Consider the following 20,052-nt stretch of genomic DNA (forward strand, 5'->3'; position numbering starts at 1 on the left):
TTCTAGGAATTGATCCTCCCCAGAAGTTTAGAAATTACAGTTTTGTGATGTTAGTGTCAAGATGTTTAATACAGTCATATAAAATTTCCCTGCTTTGTTACAAAGGCTTACAACTATTTAAACTATTGGTGCAGACAGTAACTTTAAGGCTAAAAAAAAAGTTAGAGAGAAACAGCATAGCATTAAATGATTTCGGGTAATGAGCAGAAAACCACTTTAATACTTAAGTGGAAGGCTCTGTTTTCAACCTGTGTGAGGATATATGTTTAACAAATACCCTCAATACTTATCACTGAAACTCAAACTACCAACAAATCACATGGGGTGTTTGTAAATAGATTATCCACTGCTCATTGGTAGGTGTTAGATCAGGAAAAGTCAATATCTTATGTTACAGATGTTAAACTTTAAAAATGTTAATTTCTCTATCTTTTGAACTTTTGGTAACTCATATTAATTGTGATGGACAAGCCGAGAGGAACTGTCAGATTTTTCTTTTCATGGAGAAAAATTGTGTTCCTGAAAGTGAATGAGGCATGAATATACTGGTTGGAGGTAAAGGTCTCCGTTCCCTCTGACTACACAGAGACTGACAGAAGAGCCATCCAGTAGTGCATAGCTAAAATGGCTCCTCCACGTCAGTGTGGCTGTAAGTCCGAGCCCCAGCTGTGGGTGCCACTTGAGCCTGTCAGCCAATATGTTTGATGAGGTTCATCACTTCTTAGCCTAGCTATTTGATGGGTATGTCTTCCCTTGAAAAGCCACGGTGTCAAAGGGACTATAAAGCATAATAAAAAAAACAGGCTTTCTTCACCACTTACTGATTGAAAACACAGGAAGCTTAAGTGGTTATGTGGGAGAAGTGGGGGAAGGGAAGGAATCAAAATAAAATACTCAAAGTGACCAAGGTTTCTGTATTACATCCCTGATTCTCAAATATCACTAGCCTGAAAGAGTTAATGTTTGCTCTGGATAAACCATCTCAACCATAGCCTGGTGTGGTGCAGTTCATTTCCATGATCTCTATACTCTGTCAATTGACCACATTCCCCCAAAAGAGAAGGCAATCCTGAGACAGTTCTAGCATTCAAAGTTGCAAGCTTTTGGGTGGTGTGCCAGATGGCAGGCCTGTTGGAGAACTTCAGCTTAGTTAAAGAATCCTCTTATAAATACGGCTGCACTATAAAGAAAGGTAATATTTTCTTCAACAATCAATTCTTCCATTCGCACATTGGTTAGCCACTGAGGCATTATCCCCTTTGTAAATTATTTTTATCACAGCCATTAATGTGTTTATTTTAAGTCAGTGTTTCACCTGAAGAGACCAAAGACCCTAGGTTATATACAAAAAGAAAACGTAATTAAACTCTTTGATGTGCAAGAGAGATTCAGTTTACATAGGAGTAAAACAGTTTTAAATTGTTTGTTCCTCCACTTTCCCCGTTGTGATGCTTGAAGCAAAGTAGATTAGAGAAGCCAAGAGATGCTTTCTTCTTTGAATAAGAGTAATAGGACTGATTGACTTTGGAAGGGACACACACACGCACAGCAACACACTGTACTGAGAGTCCCTAGAGGACATCAGCCACATTAATCTGGCTTTGATTCTTTGAAGATCTTTGGAAGACAGGAATAAATGGGCAGTAATTCAATTTTTAAAGCTGAGTTTTTACTTCTAAAAAAACGTCTGCAATACTAAGCAACTTTTTAAAAAAGTGCACGGATCTATCTCAGCAGTGAAAAAACACTGTGGAATCGCAACTTCTGAACAATACTGTGTTGGCCTAAAATTCCTCTCTCCTGTTCTTCAGTTGTCCCATTTGTACTGTTCACATAACAGAATGAGGTATTTCAGATGAGCATTTTAGCATTGATACACCAGTTTCCAATAGGCAAAAGCAAGAATTCAGAGTATTAATAAATGTTCGTGCCCATTTAAGAATTCTTTGCAATGATGTAAGAAATGATGAATGGATTTTTAAACACTATGTAATTCCCATGGAACAAACATATGACTCTTCTGTTACATATCAGGAACAACTGAGTTATTATTATTTGGCAATGTAAGATATGATTGCAAGGAGATATGAAGGAAGGCTATATAATGTCATTAAATTTGAAAGCACATAGGTGAGCTTGACTCAAGCAGCTGTTGTGCTGCTGCTGGAAAAGTGACTTGAGTCAATGCCCAACCCTCCTGATGACATATCTATCACCAGGCGACAAACTACTGGCTGTTAAGGACAAAAAAAACATCCTCCTATCTGAAAAGGCCACCCCTTTCTGAGCTGTCAGTGGAATGGTAAGCAGATGACAAGCTGCTTGCGATTTGTAGTGTCTGTAGTGCTGATAAAAACACAACCATTCCTTCCCACACGCTGCAGCCTCTCAGGACTCTCATTTTAATGAGGCAAATTTAGAAGAATTGAGAAACTCAAGACTGAAGTATTTTTTTTCATTTTCTTTCTTTCCTTCCTGTACAAATTGCAGCAAGCTCCAGTGAAGAAGGAATCTGCACACCCAGTCGAAATCTGCACAGTTGTCTTAAAGGAATTACTGAAGTCAGTTGGTCTGATGCTTCAGGTGTGACTAGGTCATGGATGTAACAGTTTCAGGGCAACTTGGACATATTAATGGAAAGCGTGTTTTGAAGGGAAGTTTTCGTGAGGACCTCTCGCTTTGCCCAGGTGAATTCATTGCTGCTTCAGTATGCGTCTTTTCCTAGATCCCACTCCAGGAGTTTTACTACAATGTGGAAATGGATGCTGACCAGAGGTGTCTCTCCCTTGCCTCATCTTGCTTGCTTCCTTGTGTTATCCCTGGCCTGGTCGGTGTCCGCCAGCTGCCGTGGCGAGTCCGAAGATGCGCTAACGCTGGATGCTACAAATTGCTCCTCGAGCCTGGAGCGCCACACGCGCAGCTACAACCACTTGCAGGGTGATGTGCGGTGGCGGAGACTCTATTCTGCCACTAAGTACTTCCTCAAGATTGACAGAACAGGGAAGGTAAATGGGACCAGAAAGAAGAACTGTCTGAACAGTGAGTAACCAAACTTTTCTTTTAAAATACATGATTCTAAAATGATCATTAGGGCTACAGTAGTGGTGATGGGCAGGAGGAACTGGTGGGGCAGAAATAATTATCCTGCAACTGCCATCAAGTGATCCCGTTAAATATTGGTGGGGCAGAAATAGTTATTCTACAGCTATCTTTTAAATACTGGATGCCCTATGCAGCAATGAGAATGCAGTTTCATTCATTTTAGCAGTACAATGTTTGATTGAGGATAATTGGGATTTCGTGCTATCTTGGCAGCATTTCCTGGTCATGCTGGTGAAGTCATTGTGGGGAAGTATCATTTTTGGGAATCTGCACGTTATGTCAGTGAAGAAAGTTTTCTAATCCCGTCATTTCTCATTCTGGGAAACTCTAACTAATCCTGAGAAAAAAATTAGCCTAATAACAGGTCAGTGGTTTTCCCAGCTTTGTACTGCAGGAATATTAAAATGCTTTCTAAAATGTTGGTGGGAACTAATATGAATTCATGGATCTTTGCATTTTCATTTAAGTTGCCAATAGTGTACACAACACATGGCTTACAATCTGAGCTACCAGATTTATCATTTTACTTTTGGAATATAGTTCTAGGTTTTAAAGGTGCAGACACATAGTGATATAGAACGGTGACATTAACACTGATCTTTAACTTACATCCACAATTTGAGCGGCAATCGTGCAGAAATTCTCAATGCAGCATTAAGTTTAATTTGGCACATGTTGCCTGCTTTTTTTTTAAACATCACTTTCGGTCTTTTTTCATTTGCTAAAAACTTGTACGAGACATTTAAATGAGTCTCTGCTTTATGTCCACTCTCCTGCACAGGACAGTGCACAGATGTTACATGTTATTGACTGCAAAAAAAGACACTAGACAGGGATGCTCATGAAAAATGCAGCGATAAGGGTTTTAGGGCAGTGATGCAATAGTCTTAAATAGAGATGAGCAAAAGCTTCCGATTGTGCATGTTCCTTTAAAATTGGGTACTTAATGTGATTTGGACTGGTGTTCCAGTGATGGATCGCTTTGCACTTTGCGTACCTTTTCTGTATTTGACTAATTACTGTCAAGGCAAATTTCTAATTTATAATTTTATCTGTATTTTGAATATGTCTCTGGTTCCCTGTTTGTTTGGTTCCCACCACCACATCCCGCTCCCCTCCCCCAGCACCACACACCATCCTTGGGCACTATTAAACTCAATAAACAGTGGCTTAGAGGTGTGAGAGAACGGACTGGGTGAATCACCTGCCAATTTTCACATCCTGTGGGAAGTGCCTATGCTCTGTGGGGTGTCTCCTCCTGCTGACTCGAGCTGAAGACCAGGTCTTCACCACTTAAGGAAATTGCAAGGCAGAAGCCCACAGGCTCTGCTGTTCTGCTGTGCACAACGTTTGGTTGATCAAGCAAACATTTCACTCAGGCTTGGAGTGAATTTAACCTCTTCTTATCCAGGTCACAGTAGGGAAGACCTCAGCTTACAGCACTGCTCTTTGTTTCATGAAAGGGGAAAAGTAGCCAGGGAGTCAGCTCTCCTTGAAGTACATGCCTTCCATGGATAGAGTGGAGAGGTGACGGAGATGTTTCCTATTAGTTGGAGGAGGTCATTATGGACAGGGCAAAACCGCTTGAAGTGGGAGCAGAATCATGAAAAAAAAGAAAATGAACATTTTCTTCAGACACTTTTCTGGGTGTTGCCTTGTTAAAAACACGACCAGGAGAGGTCATTCCCATTACCTTTTTTAGTCTCCCGGTAACATGAATCAGTGATTAATGAAACTGAATTCAACCCTCTATCATGAGATGTTTAAACAGCAGTAAAATATATTGTATAAGTTGCACAATTATGTAAATGAAACCAGAGCTTCGAAACCTCCCAGTTATCAGCCTTAACGCTGCCAGCTGGAGAGGAGCAATGCTTTTCAATCTGGACATTATGTCAGTCTTCACTCTAAAGTGACAGCAGAAATATTGAACTTGAACCCATTTCATAAACTTGAAAATTGGCTCTGCGCCCATTTTCCCATCAGCTGGAGCTTCGGGTTACCTGACTAGAGGAGACGACAATCTTTTAACAAAGAATTCAAGCTGTAGTTTCATCTGGCGAGGCTGACTGTGCAGAGGTGGAGTTGATACTGTGGCCGAGCCTTGACTCAATGATTCACCCTTCCTGGCATTGACCTATAGTTTTATCTTCTCTGATGTTACTCAGAGGTTGGAATTGTTAGCACTTGTGTGTGCAATTAATCTATGCTTAAGATTTTCCAATTAGATTTCTGAACGGGTCAGCACGTAGGTCCCTTTTAAGTTTATATTTATACGTAGAAAGCAACTGATTAAGGAAGACTTGCATCTATATAGCACCTTTTGTGTTCAGGATATACTAAAATACTTTGCAGCCAGTGAGGTTCTATTGAAGTATAGTCACTGATGTAATATGGCAAAAATTTGCACATAGTTTGCCACAAGCTTGGTGTGAAAAGGACCAGACAATCTACTTGGTAGTTGTGAGACTGGGGTTAAATACTGACTAGAGAACATTTACCACCCTTCACTTCTTTGATATAGCATCAAGTGATATTTTACATCCAGAATACACATGGGGCCCCATTTTCATTTCTCAACCAAACGACAGCCCCTCTGACAGTGCAAAACTGCAGGAACAGCCTAAATGTTTGTGCTATTTATTTTCTGGAGACCAATGTGACCCAAGAAGCAAGAGTACTACTGAGATGGAGAAACAACTCTTTAGTGGACATTACTTTTTGAACACAAGACTTTTGTGTAAAACATCCCAGAAGCTGGTTTCTAGTTATGTCTAAGCAACAACAAATCACTTGCTGCAGGAAAGTTAGTTGCTTAAGAATTTTATGCAGACGTTTTCTGACATGAACAGACAGCCACAGAGCATCATTTTATTTATTATTTCAGGTTATAAATGATAATTCCACTCCAGTGTAAATGGCATCATGCATGTCATGTGATGTGTTTCACTTGTTTCCATTGATGAACAGACGTGTCCCTGCCACTGATACATGGACAAAACAAGGAAAGGAGAGGCAGATAAAAAGGGTATATTGATGTATCAGTCGGCAGATGGACGGCCCATTAGAGAATTGAAGCATAGACATTGGGAAAGTCACAGTTGAAATCCCTCTTCATATGCTGATTTGATCAATTTTTAGAAGGTTGATAGAGGGGGTCCACAACTGGCATCTGAACCCCTGGATTAGGGAGAGGTGGAAAGAAAAAAGAACATGGCATGGTTTTCCCTTATGAAGCTAGAGGCTCAGGTGCCCAGAATAATTTGAGATGGACTTGCTGACAGACTTTGCCAACAGCTAGAGAGTAAAAGGATGGCTAGGGAGAGAGTAGGTCCCCATAGAGATCAGCAGAGACACCTATGTTTCAAGCTGCAGGAGACGGGTGGGATTTTTAATGAATTGTTCTCCTCGGTGTTTACTAAGAAAATCATGGTTGCTCAAGAGATAAGTGAAACTAGTGGAGATGTTTTGGAGGAAATTCATAGTACCAGGGAGGAGGTATTTGCAGAGTTAAAGCACATTAAGGTGGATAAATCCCCAGGGCCTGACTGAGTCCATCCTCGGACTTTGTGGGAGGCTGGAGAAGAAATTGTGGAGGCCCTTGCAGAGATATTTGCTTCATCGTTAGCCGCTGGTGAAGTTCCCGAAGACTGGAAGGTGGCTAATGTTGTTCTGTTGTTTAGGAAGGGTAGCAAGGACAAGCTAGGGAACTACAGGCTGGTCAGCCTGACATCAGTAGTAGGGAAGCTACTGGAGGGAATTCTGAGGGAAAGGATCTACCAACATTTGGATAGACAGAGTCTGATTAGGAGTCAGCATGGCTTTGTGCATGGAAAGTCATGCTTGACAACCCTATAGAGTCTTTTGAAGAGGTAACCAAAAGGGTAGATGATGGTAGGGCAGTGGATGTTGTCTGTTTGGACTTTAGCAAGGCTTTCAACAAGATCTCACATGGTGAGCTGGTCTGGAAGGTTAGGTGCCATTGAATCCAGGGAGAGCTAGTTAGGTGGGTTCAAAATTGGCTCAGAAGTAGGAAGCAGAGAGTGGTGGTTGAAGGTTGTTTCTTGGAATGGAGTCCGGTGATTGGTGGTGTGCCACAGGGGGTTGGTATTGGACACTTCTTATTGTTATTTATATAAATGATTTGGATGTGAATGCACAAGGCTTGATCAGTGTTTGCAGACAACACAAAATTAGATGTTGTTGATTGTGAAGCAGGTTATTGTAGATTACGGGGGGATCTTGATCAGTTAGGGAAGTGGGCCGAGGAGTAGCAAATGGATTTCAATATAGATAAGTGTGAAGAGATGCATTTTGGAAAGTCAAACCAGCATAGGACTTATACTATGAATGGTAGGGCACTAGGGAGTGTAATAGAATAGAGGGACCTAGGTGTACAAGTGCATAGTTCATTGAAAGCAGCATCACAGGTAAACAGAGTGGTGAAAGAGGCATTTCGCACACTGGCCCTCATCAGTCAGGGCACTGAGTACAGGAGTTGGGATATTATGTTGCAGTTGTATTAAGTCATTGGTGAGGCTGCACTTGGAGTACTGTGTACAGTTTTGGGCACCCTGCTATAGGAAAAGTGTGGTTAAAAGGGTAAGAGTGCAGAAAAGATTTACAAGGATGTTGCCAGGACTAGGGGGCCTGAGTTACAGGGAGAGGTTGGCCAGGCTAGATCTTTATTCCTTGGAACGCAGGAGAATGAAGGGGTGACCTTATAGAAATGTTTAAAATTATGAGAGGCATAGATAAAGTGGATGGTAAGATTCTTTTTCCCAGGGTAGGGGAGTCCAAAACTAGGGGGCATAGATTTAGGGTGAAAGGGGAAAGATTTAAAAGAGACCTGAGGGGCAACTTTTTCATGCAGAGGGTGGTGAGTATATGGAAGGAGCTGCCAGAGGAAGTGGCTGAGGCAGGTACAATAGTATCATTTAAGAAGCACTTGGATGGGTACATGGAGGGGCAGGGTTTAGAGACATATGCGCTGAACGCACGAAATTGGGACTAGATGGGTGGACACCGTGGTTGGCATGGACTCACTGGGCTGAAGGGCCTGAATCCAAGCTGTATTGCTTTGTGACTCTAACAGCTTCTCCAGCCTCAGCTCTCCTCTACCACTTTTAAGGCACTTTGATCAATTCAATGCCAAGCACAGATCTGTCTAAGAATGGTAGATTCAGCAATGGAAACAAAGGATCATGCAATTTACACCATGGTAGCAGTGATTATCATTGACAAGCTAAAATAATAAAGAAAATGATGTTAACATTTTTTTGGGTATATCATTTATGGTTTACTTACAGTAGATTATTTCTACAACCCAATTCATGAATTTATAGGCATTAGGAAAAAATTATGGCTGCTTTCTGTATTACCCTTCCTTTCCTTCCTTTACACTAGCTGAAGCAGCATGTAAACTTTAAAATGTTCTCTACTTGCTTACTGTTTATGCAATAAAAGCAATGACGAACACATTTGTCCTTTGTTTTAAACTATCCCTTTAAAACTTTCCTATCTATGTACCTGTCCAAACGTTTTTAAAATTGCCTCATAGAATAAAGTTATACGTATCTCAAAGTTTATTGGGGTTTATTTAGACAAAAAAAACCTATTCAATCATTATATATTCTTATGGAACACTTTTCTCTCCCCCATAATCGACTATCCATGTGTGTATTAAATGAATATTCTTCATTAGCGGAGGAACCTCTACCTTCTATGAGCAGAGGCTGTGGTCTCTGAGGTTGTCGTGAGAGTGTGGTAACTTCGCGTTCAAAGAAATGAGATGAACTTGTAAAATAAGCAAGATGCGGTGTAATCCAGAAGCACGATAGTGTTTGGCGGTTCACAAAGAAATGAACCACAATATCATGTTATGCACCCTCTGCTTATACCTGATTGTTAAGGTAAAATAAATCAAAAGGAAAGAAAAAAAACAAGGTCACAATTACATAGTACCACCCATGTTCCTTTTAGAACATCCCAGCTAGATAAGTAATTTTGAAGAACAGTTACTATGATAATCCAGGAATTATGGCAAGCCAACTTGTCCATAATGCAGTCCCACAAATAAGTGTATAATTACCCCTCACCCAACACCATAAAGAACAGACCATTACGCCTGTTCTTTATAGTGTTGGGAGAGGGGTAATTATAGGGTAGGCCACTGAGGATAACTTACATGTTCTTCTTCAAAGAAGTGTCATTTGGTCCTTTATTTCCACCTGAGACGGCAAATGGAACCTTGGTTTAATGCTTCATCTGAAGGATGTTAAGGAAAGATGGAACCTTGGTTTAATGCTTCATCTGAAGGATGTTAAGGAAAGATGGAACCTTGGTTTAATGCTTCATCTGAAGGACAGTTGCAGTACTCCTGTACTGGAATGCCAGTCTACATTTTAATATGAACATTTTCAGAGTAAGATTCATATCAATTAAAACATCAAAAAGGTTTGAAAAGATTGATTTTGGTCAGTTTTGGCCATGCTATACAGTGACATAATGGCTATCCCATAAGGTTTGCTCATAGTATCACAGGTTTAGAAAAGATATAGAAAAAAATAGAGCATTCCAAGGTAAAATAGTCATTTAGAGAAGGAATGTAATGAGGACAGCGAGAGAGGGCACAGAGAAGATTCAGACGACTGGAGGGCATGAGTTATAAAGAGCGACAGGTTGGGACAGTTTTCCCTGAAGTGAAGAAAGGTGGACCTTTTAGAGATCATGATGGGCATAGATAGGATAGATAGTCACAATATTTTTCCCAGGAAAGTGGAGCTTAAAACTAGAGGGCAAATGTTTAAGCTGAGAGGGGAAAGATTTAAAGGGGACCTGTGGGGAACCTTTTTCCCACAGAGATTGTGGTGGATAGGATATGTGGAATGAGCTGCCAGAGGAGGTGGTAGAAGCAGGTACAATTACAACTTTTAAAAGACATTTGGACAAGTACATGGATAGGAAAGGTTTCAGAAGCAGGCAACTCAGATTAGCTTTGATAGGTATCTTGGTTGGCATAGACAAGTTGGGCCGAAGGGCCTGTTTCTGTGCTTTATGAATCTATAGACAGAACTACCCCAGGTAAACTGGGATCTAGCTTTGGTAGACAGAACCGCAAGTGAAAAATGGGGAAGAGGAGGGCTGTAGAGTGGTGATGTTTCAGCTACTGTCAAGGTACATTCCCATGAGGGAAAAGGCTAAGAAAATTATAGTCAAAGCTCCAGCATAGATTAAACAGATAACCAATAAAACAGGGCAGCATAGAACAGGTGGCAGTTTGTTAGCACAGTGAGAACAGACTGATCATAGAAAGTTCAAAGTGAAAACAAAGAGGCAAAATATGAGAAAAGACTAACAGCAAACATAAAAGGGAATCCAAAAATATTTGTAAGCATATAAGCAGGAAAAGGACAAGTGGGCCAATCAGAGATCAAAAAGGACATTTACTGATGAAGGGAGATGGAAGGGTTGAGCTACTAAATGAGTAAATCAGTCTTCACCAAGAAAGAAGATGCTAGCAAAGTCCCAACAAAGGAAAATGTAATTGAGATTCTGGATGGGTTGAAAATTGATAAAGGGGGGGAACTAGAAAGGATAGCTGCATTTAACGTGGATAACTCACCTGATCTAGATAGGATGCATCCTTGGTTGCTAAGGAAAATAAGGGAGAAAATTGCAGTGACCTTAGCTATAATCTTCCAAACATCTATTGATTCAGGGGCATTGCCCGAGGACTGAAACATTGCAAATGTTACACCCTTGTTCACAAAAAGGTTGTAGACATAAACTCAGTCATTGCAGACCAGTCATTTCAATTAGATAATGAAATGATGGATCAGAAAGCCTTCTTCTTTCAGTGTAACAGTGAATCCCATTAGTGGTATACTGAGATTATCTTTAAAGTTTCTTTCCTCTTGATTTATTTTACCTTAACAATCAGGTATAAGAAGAGGGTGCATAACAGGATATTGTGGTTCATTTCTTCATGAACCACCAAACACTATCGTGCCTTTGGATTAAACCACATGTTGCTTATTTTACAAGCTCATCTTATTTCTTTAAATGTGAAGTTCCCACACTCTCACGACAACCTCGGAGACTACAGCTGCTGCTCATAGAATTACAGATTAGTCACTTTAACCTTGGTATTGGGGAAAGATCTAGGAAACAAAGATCAAGGACACAATTAACAGTCACTTTTGCAAGTAAATAGATTAGAAGTAGCTAGCATGTCCAAATAACTTGATGGAGTTCTTGGTAAAGTAACAGAGAGCATTGATGAGGGAAATGCAGTAGATGTCATGTGTATGAACTTCCAAAAGGTATTTGATAAGGTGTTTATCATCCAACAAAATGGAAAAAAAGAGGTTGGGCAAAATTTCAAAAATTTTGCAAATGACACAAAACCTGGCAGCATAGTGAAAGGTGAGGAAGATAGAGAAGTGGGAACATAAGCTAGATGACACAATTCCAAATGGGGTACAAGAACAGAAGTATCTGGGAAACTATGTGCATAATTCTGTGGAATTTGCATTGTTGCATAGAAACTGTGGCATTTAAATAAACCTGATATTTATTTTTTAAAAAATAATGACCTCACTAACCATGATACCACCAAGTTGCCGTAAAAACCCATCTGGCCGACGAATCACTTTAATGGAAGGAAATCTGCCATGGTTACCTGTTCTGGTCTCCAGACCCTTAACTGCCTACTGCCTTCTCAATTCAGGGGCAATTTGAGTTGACAGTAAAAGACATCCAGGTCATGTAAAGGAATAAATAAAACAGTAAGTGTTCTCCCATGGGAGTGACCAAATTGGCTGGAAGGCGCTTCCCAATGCTAAATATATGCGGCACTTGGTGGATTGATTTAGAAGGAGCATCCTTATCTGCAGATTGTACATCCATCTTGGTAAACAACAGAGGTTAAGGTGAGTTTAGCCTGGATGGAAGATGGAGTGTAGAGTAGAATGCATAAGTGTCAAGTCTGGTATTCCTAAATTATTCCTATGCTATATGCAGGTTATTGCTGATGAATTAATTGTAAAATTAAACAAGTTGAAAATGCATAACTTATATAACCCTTTTTGCTTAATTAAACATGAATATTGGTATTCATACAATTAAGCAAATAGCCGAAGGAACCTTGGGATAAGATGAAATTCTGAAATACATGAACATTTTGCACTTTACTAAACAAGTGAATAAAAATTAAAATTTTAAAAATGTTGATACAAGCTGTTTGCAGTATGAGCCATTGTAGTCCTTGCCAGCTAATAGCAGTGTGCATAAGTTGTGCTAAAAAGTTATGGAAGAAAGAAGAACAGTTTATTAATCTAAATGAAGAATACAACGTAAACTGGTTTATTATCATTCCCATTAGTCCTACTTGTTTCAAAAGTTGAATTAGTATAAAGAACATGGGCTGAATGATGTTTGTCTCCACAGCAATTTAAATGTGCCAGCCCTGCTGCTGTTTTAAAAGGTGCATTATTATGGTTCATCTATGCACAAAATAAAACTCCTTCACTCACTTCACCAAATGTTCTTAATGCAGAACTCCAGCAATTGGTTCAAAGCTTCACCAGGTAAATTGCGTTGGTATTTGATAGCTGATGAAATTTGCTTAAAAGTGATTGAAAGTAGTGTAATGTTTATGAAACAAGAGTAGAATCCCAAAGAATGACCATCTTTTAATTGTGCAATTGAATCCATTAATTCTGATCAGCTTTGGGCTGTCACTAATTAAGAAGGACCAATGACAGTCCTGGCACCATTAAAAGTCCAACTGGCTTATCAATACTCTGCCATGTCTGCACTCTACTGCTGGAGTGGCCTAAATGACTACTGTACCACACTAATTGGTGGACTTTTAACACCGTCTGACGTGGTCTTGCAGTGACTCAGTTGTCAGGGCAACTAGAGGTAGACAATGCAAGTGGCCTCACCAATGTGTTACCTTTGTCCTGAGAATGTAGACAACACCAAAGTGTTTGAGATTGTTTTCATCTCCTGAGACAATCTATTTACTAATATCTTTGATCAATCTAGCCACAGTGGGGGAACCAAGCATTGTGGAAAGCCTTGCAAGCCAGAATAATCAAATCTTGTTTTTGAGCAACTCATGACAGAAAGGGGTTAAAATCTAAATGTTTCAGCCATGGCTTTCTAGGTTACCTGTTGTTGTAACTGAACACCATTGCAGCTGTTCTGAATAAAGATACACCACAGCATGGTATATTTGGACAAACTAAAAAATCCTTTTCCTGTGAAGCTGTTCCAAGGTGCCTGTAAGTTTAAGCATTTCAAATTTTTGCTTCCTTGATATCTGCTGCAGAAGTCGTGATTATTTTGACTGAAAGTTGAAGATATCTCAAATTGCATCAAAGGTACAGTTATTGTGCTGTTTTTAGGTAATTCTTTGGGAGGTATGCCCTTTTGCCTTCTTCAACAATTAGTTCCCCAGAGTGCTAGTTTTGTAAGTACCAGATGCACTTTAAAGAAGAAAGAAAGATTTGCATTCACATAACAGCTTTCATGTCTTTTTACGGTGAATTTTACCTCCTTGATGTAGTCTCTGTTGTAACTTAGGAAAGATGCAAGCTCCCACTATAGGAATGTGATAATAACCAGATAGTGATGTTGGTTGAGGTGTAGGTACCTGCCAGGGTGCCAGGGCATAACTCCCTTCTTCTTCACAATGGCATTGCAATATCTTTTATATTCACCTGAAAGCATTCAGAGCCTTGTTTTAATGTCCCATTTGTGAGGTTGGTGTTCCAGGAGTGCAGTACTCCCTCAGTCCTGCACTGTAGTATTTGTCAGCCTTGGTTTTTGTTGTCAGGGCTCTGAGAGAGACTTGAACCTATCACCTCTTGATTCTGAAATGCTACCAATTTACATTTCACCCTCATCACATCATTGGAGAAAGCTGACTTGTCATAGAATCATAGAGAGATACAGCAAGGAAACAGGCCCTTCAGCCCACCAAGTCCGTGCTAACCATTGACCACCCATTTACAGTAATCCTACATAAATTCCATTTTTTATTCTCCCATCAGTCTCATCAACACTCTTCAGATTCAGCTACTCACCCACACACTAGAGGCAATTTACAGTGGCCAATTAATATTCCAACCTGTGATAGTTGGAATTTTCTCCCAAATTTTTTTCTACGTGTTAACCAAAGCATGACAAATTTAACCCTTTTGTCTATATTTCTTGAGCCAATACCAGAGGACATCCATTAAAGGTGAGAGGAGGAAAGATCAGGGGAGATGTCAGAAGTAGGTTTTTCACAAAGAGAGTGCCTGGAACGCACTGACGGGGGTGATGGTAGAGGCTGATACAACAGGGAGATTTAAAAGACTCTTAGATAGGCACATGGATGTAAGAAAAATGGAGGGCTATGGGCTGTGTCAGAGGGAAAGGTGAGATTAATCATGGAGTAGGTTTATGTAAGTCGGCACAACATCGTGGACCAAAGGATCCGTACTATGCAGTACTGTTCTATGTTCTATAACTGTCAACAAATTGTTAAAATACAGTCAGTTGTTATTTTGCAGTTGATAACATGAACCTAGAAATACACCCAAGTTGGTAGCACTAAGCATGCTACGTTACATCCAAAATTTAGTTCCATGCAGTTCATTGACTTTATTAGCTGACCAGAATCAATCTCTTTCAGAAAATGTGCAGCTACTTCTCTGAAGTACATTTGGCATCACTGCTGGTGCAACATATATGGATATATGTTGCACAACTAGAAGAATTTGTTTGGGAGATTATAGCCTTCACCATGGGAAATGAACCTGAAACCCACTTTTTAAAATTCCATTTATTTCATACCATCCCTTGGCAAGGTAGCAGGTCTTGGGCCTCAAATGAAATCAACATTCAGATGTGTTGATTTAATAAAGGTGTATTTTTGCTGGGAATTTGCTGGGAAATATAGGAATACTGGGGAAATATAGACCTGTTCCCTACTGACTCCATGTCAGTAGTACAAAATATTCATGAAATATTTATGAATTTGTGATGGCAACAATGTCCGTTTATCTTCCCATAAAGGTGGAACCTCTTCTGCTTGGTGCTCTGCACAATGGTGTGTCCGGGAATTTGTAAACCTCACCCAGTTTAGAAAAGTGAATTTGAGAGCCGAACCACTCATGAGGGAGTGAAATGTATTGTGGAATGGCAGAAACACAAAGAGGCTTGCTGTTGTGCTCTTGCATGGAATTAGGTGAAAATTCTCTTTAATCCACTTGAATACAAACCCTGTCAGATTCCCTTACTGTCCGATGCAGACTTAAGAAGCTTGGCAAGGCTGGAGGTCAAGGCAGCCCCTGGTTAATTTTTTAGTTCCATTTCCAACCTGGCTCTCAATCAACTGGTGAACCCAGCTGGTACCTGGGAGATGACACTGGCAGCAGAGGGGACAGGGATTGAAGCCTTTGGGGATGATCCCCAGAATTCAGGAAGTAGTCGGCAAGAGCTGAAGGCTTTCCTCTCGGTTAACACGTCTGCTCCTCTGATCCACCAGGTGTGTGAAATTGGACTCAGTATACAGAGCCAACAGCAGTGGCTTCTGAATAGGTTCTCAATAGCACCCTCAGAGGTGTATCTGAATAAAACATCCCACAAATCTAAGATCATTTGGATGTCCAATGGTATCATACTAAGGAGACCTGGAGCATTCAGGACCCACCATTGTAAAAGGCTCAGCAGACATTCTGACACCCTCACTTATGTTGTAGGGAGGAAGCTACACAATGAGGACGTAGAGTAATTGGGAAGGAAAGTAGAAGCTTGGACTTTACGCAAGACTAGTACAAAACAAGAACAAAACTTGGAAGTCTTGCTACAACTGTATATGCCTTTGGTGACACCAGACTTGGAGTATTGTTTAAAGCTTTGGTCTCATTTAAGGAAGGACATACCTCAAAGGTAATGGAGAGAAGGTTCACTAAGTAGATTCCAGAAATAAGGGATTAATGAATGAAAAAATAAATTGGGCATTTAGAAAAATAAGAGTTGATCTTATGGAGTGATACAAGGTCCTGAGGGGGCTTGACAAGATAGATGCTTCCCTTTGTGGAGATGTGTAGAACTAGGGGTCATAGCTGCAGAATAAAAGGCTCCTGCTTAAGATTGAGATGAGAATGAATTTCTTCTCTCAGAGGGCTATGGATCTTTGGAATTCATCCATTTTATTCTGTGGAAATTCATGAACAGAGCTTGGGAAGCTTAAGTAAAATGGAAAACAATAAATGTTGGATGCAAGGACGTGCCTTTTTTTTTGTGTGCACCTTAGACTGCATCTGTACACTGTAAGACCATGAACTGTGACCCAAGTGTAACCCGTCCTCAAAATGTGCTTCAGTCCCAACCACAGAAGAACTCCAATTGCACAGTGCAGCATTTTCCAATTTCCCATGCCAATTACCTTTAGCCGTCCTGATTCACAATGCCAGCATACCAAGTTTCAGCTGTCGGCCCAAGAAGAAAGATCGAGTCTTTCCAGATTCTTATTGTCTGACACATGTGAAGCCATAGGCAGAAGAATTTTGCCTAATCAGTCTTTGCTGGAGTGAAATCAAGACCAGGAAGTTCTGTCTGTAAACTTCGTAAATTCTTTATCTGCTTAGCTATGTGTACCTCATCTGTATAAGCCTATATGCTGTTGATTTGTCCTAAGCTATAGGTATTAAACAGGCAATGCTGCAGTAGGAGGAAGATGAAGGATGAAACTATGTTCATACATCAAATAGGATACATGTTTAATGTTAAAATGTTATTATAACTCAGTGATCCACAAGACATAAAGGGAAATCTTCAATAGATGAAACTGTCAAACACTTTATATTTTGAATAGATTAGTGTGAATATTTTTAGCATTACAGAGTGATGTTTATTTCTTTGGAAATTAAAAAAATTTGTAGATGCAGGAAATCTGAACTAGAAGCAGAAAATGATGAAAACGCTCAGCGTGTCACCAGCATCTGTGGAAGGAAAAACAGTTAATGTTCCAGATCAATACACTTGCGCTACCTGTTTTAACAAGGTCTTAAGTTAGTAATATATTCTTTGCTAATTAGTTCAACTCAATAATGTAACAAATAGAGATAATATCCATTGATTTTATCCATTGATATATATTTGGATAGGAAAGGCGTAGAGGGATACAAGTGGGTAAATGGGGTTAGTGTAGATAGGTATCATGGTTGGCATGGATGAGGTGGGCTGATAGGACCTATTTCTGTATGGTTCTGTGATTCTATACTTTCTGCATCACTGTTATGCAGGGTTAGATGCAATCAATTGCATACAGCAAAGCACTTCAGACAGCAAAGATAATCTTTCTGTTAAGGAAGTGTTGGCTTGTGCAAATTTTCTATAAATGTTTACATCCACCTCAGTAGACAGGCTGAACAACTCCTCCAAATGACGTTTCAGTGACTTGCTGATCTTCAGTATTTTATGCGGATCTTCCACCAGAAGTAGCAACAGAGGCCTCCTTTTACCTTTCAAGTTTGACAAAACTGGGAAAACCCAGCCAACATAATGTAAGAGCTAGCGTACTTCTGTTAAATCTAGAAATTGTTGTGGGGAGGAGTGAGAGAGTGTTGGGCAAAGTCTGAAAAAATTAAACTTTTAATTTCTCATCTAACCCAAACACATCATATTTAGTGGGGTGGGCCAGGCTTAAAATTACTTCAACTCTTTGTAACATTTTATAATGATTATTAGTACCAAACTACACCTCCGACAGTGCAGCACTCCATCAATACTATACTGGGCTAGCAACTTAGATTTTTTAGCTCATTTCTCTTGTGACTGAGAGGTAAGTTTACAAGCATTTGAACCATAGCTGATACTAAGGGAGAATCCAGATGTATAGTACCCATTAGACCATCAGATTACTGGGACATCACAAGGAGATGGCCCTTTTGACAACTGGTAGTTAACTCAGATGTGTAAACCAACTGAGCCACCAGGGAAAACACAGACTGCTTTGGAACTCAGATTACATCCATAGGGAAATCACGGAAGGAAGGAGGGTAGACTACAGCTGTAATTGGGATGGATGAACAACAGAGATAAAGTGGATGCCACCTCCCTGACAATGATTCCCTTACAGCCTCTGAACTGAATGCTTATGAAATGGGTCAGTGGCTGCACTTTGCCACACGGTGAATAGAATGACATTGCTTCATTAAAATAACGTAAGTGTTTATAGTCTGGAGTTTTTAATCTGGCTGAGAAAGATATTTACAAAGTACAACTAACTACAAAATGATGGTAGCAAATTAACCATTCTCTGCCTAAAATAGGGACTGTTAATTAGAATTTGGTGAAATGCATCCTAGATTCCAATGAGTACATGCATAATGACAAGGGAAGCAACAGTGGTGGCATCCAAGAATCCTGCTCCAAGCTTTGGATTCCAATGCTTTGTTTTACCATTATTTGGTACCACAAAATTGTTTTTTTTTAAGCCACAACAACCACAATTTAAATAAAAAAATTCTTGTCTGATATATTGGCTTATCCAGCTTCTGAAATATAGTTAATGCCAAATTTTATTCCTATAGTGACACATAAGGAGGCCATTTGGCCCATTGGGTCTATGCCAGCTAGAGGAGTAATCCCATTAGTCCCATTCCCCCTTTCCTTCATTTCCTTGTTTCCCTGAAATTTATCCTTTATCAAACATGCCCATCAACTCTGCTTTGATTCACTCTGGCATTACCCTACACTGAAGGGGTAATTTACACTAACCAATTAATCTACCAGCTTGTCTTTAAAATGTGCAAGTTGCAATTAGCGGAAATCCATGGAGTCATGGAGGGAACACGTAAACTCCACACACTCTGCATCCAAGGCCAGGACTGAGTGTGGTTCCCTGGAGCTGTGAGATACTTGGATGACAGTTCAGAATTCAGACCATGAACTTCTCTCTCAGTTCTTGAACTTTGCCATTTTTGGAATCAGGCTTCACTAACCAGAAGTCCTCAATTTGGACAATCTGAGCATCTCCACCAAGATGGAGAGTACCACTTTATGAAGTCATTTTAACTTTTAATGACACATGGACTGGCCACATTTTACACCCTATCTGATTACCTTTCTACTGTAGCTGTCAGGAAGCAGTTTAACATCTATTACAGAGTGAAAAACATATGAGAGACACCCATTTCATATCTTCCTTAGTTTCCTGACTTCTGAGGGAAATAAATATCAACATAGGTGTAAAGCATATTATTTTTTTGTGTTGTTCATCTGTTACTCAGTGACAAATGTTAAAATGATTGCCAATAAAGAACAAAACCAGATGGTAGTAAAATACATAGCTGATAAACTAATGTTGCGTTCCAACCAGCAATAGCATAAGCTTCCATGTAATTAGACTCTACACAACATTGTGTTTGAATGTTTTACTTTGCATTAATTGCAATGTTGTTATAATTCTAGATCTTGTTGTATCAATTACCTTGCCATTTCTCTATTAAAAGTACCAGCATAAAATTAATTGAATCTAGAGCAAAATGTCATCAGTAAATTCAGAAATTATGGGTGGGTTATCATATCCCAGTTGTAACTGATTAAGGATCACAGATTAATTGTTAATTAAATGCCCACACATATTGTTGGAGCTGAAGACTCTCAAATTTACAATAAAATAAACAAAGCAGAAATAGTACATGGTTCAAAATTATATTACTGATCTCCTGCATTTATGGAAAGCATAATCAAGTTTTCAGCAAGGCTAATCAGTTCAATGTTTTTGTACCATGTGTGCTTTACATTTAGCCCTGGAAATTATCGAGAAATGCTGTGGTAGAACTAAATATACTGCTATCAAATTCTTCCCTTCTTTTACTTTATCAAACCTTTTCTAAAAATGGAATATACCTCCATTTGAATGGGGGAGTGAGAGGGACATGG

The 20,052-nt window shown here is 39.7% G+C and overlaps 1 protein-coding gene across 1 annotated transcript in view; it reads left to right on the forward strand.

Annotated features, from left to right (window-relative positions):
• Positions 1-2,418: 2,418 nt before the first annotated feature.
• fgf22 (fibroblast growth factor 22) overlaps positions 2,419-20,052 on the forward strand; it is a 100,463-nt gene continuing 82,829 nt past the window's right edge. The window contains exon 1 of the mRNA XM_052037925.1: positions 2,419-3,039. Within this exon, the coding sequence (XP_051893885.1) occupies positions 2,751-3,039 (289 nt within the window). The 5' untranslated portion in view covers positions 2,419-2,750. The remainder of the gene's footprint in view (positions 3,040-20,052) is intronic.

This window comes from Pristis pectinata, chromosome 24 (genome assembly GCF_009764475.1).
Source record: "Pristis pectinata isolate sPriPec2 chromosome 24, sPriPec2.1.pri, whole genome shotgun sequence".
Taxonomy (NCBI): Eukaryota; Metazoa; Chordata; class Chondrichthyes; order Rhinopristiformes; family Pristidae; genus Pristis; species Pristis pectinata.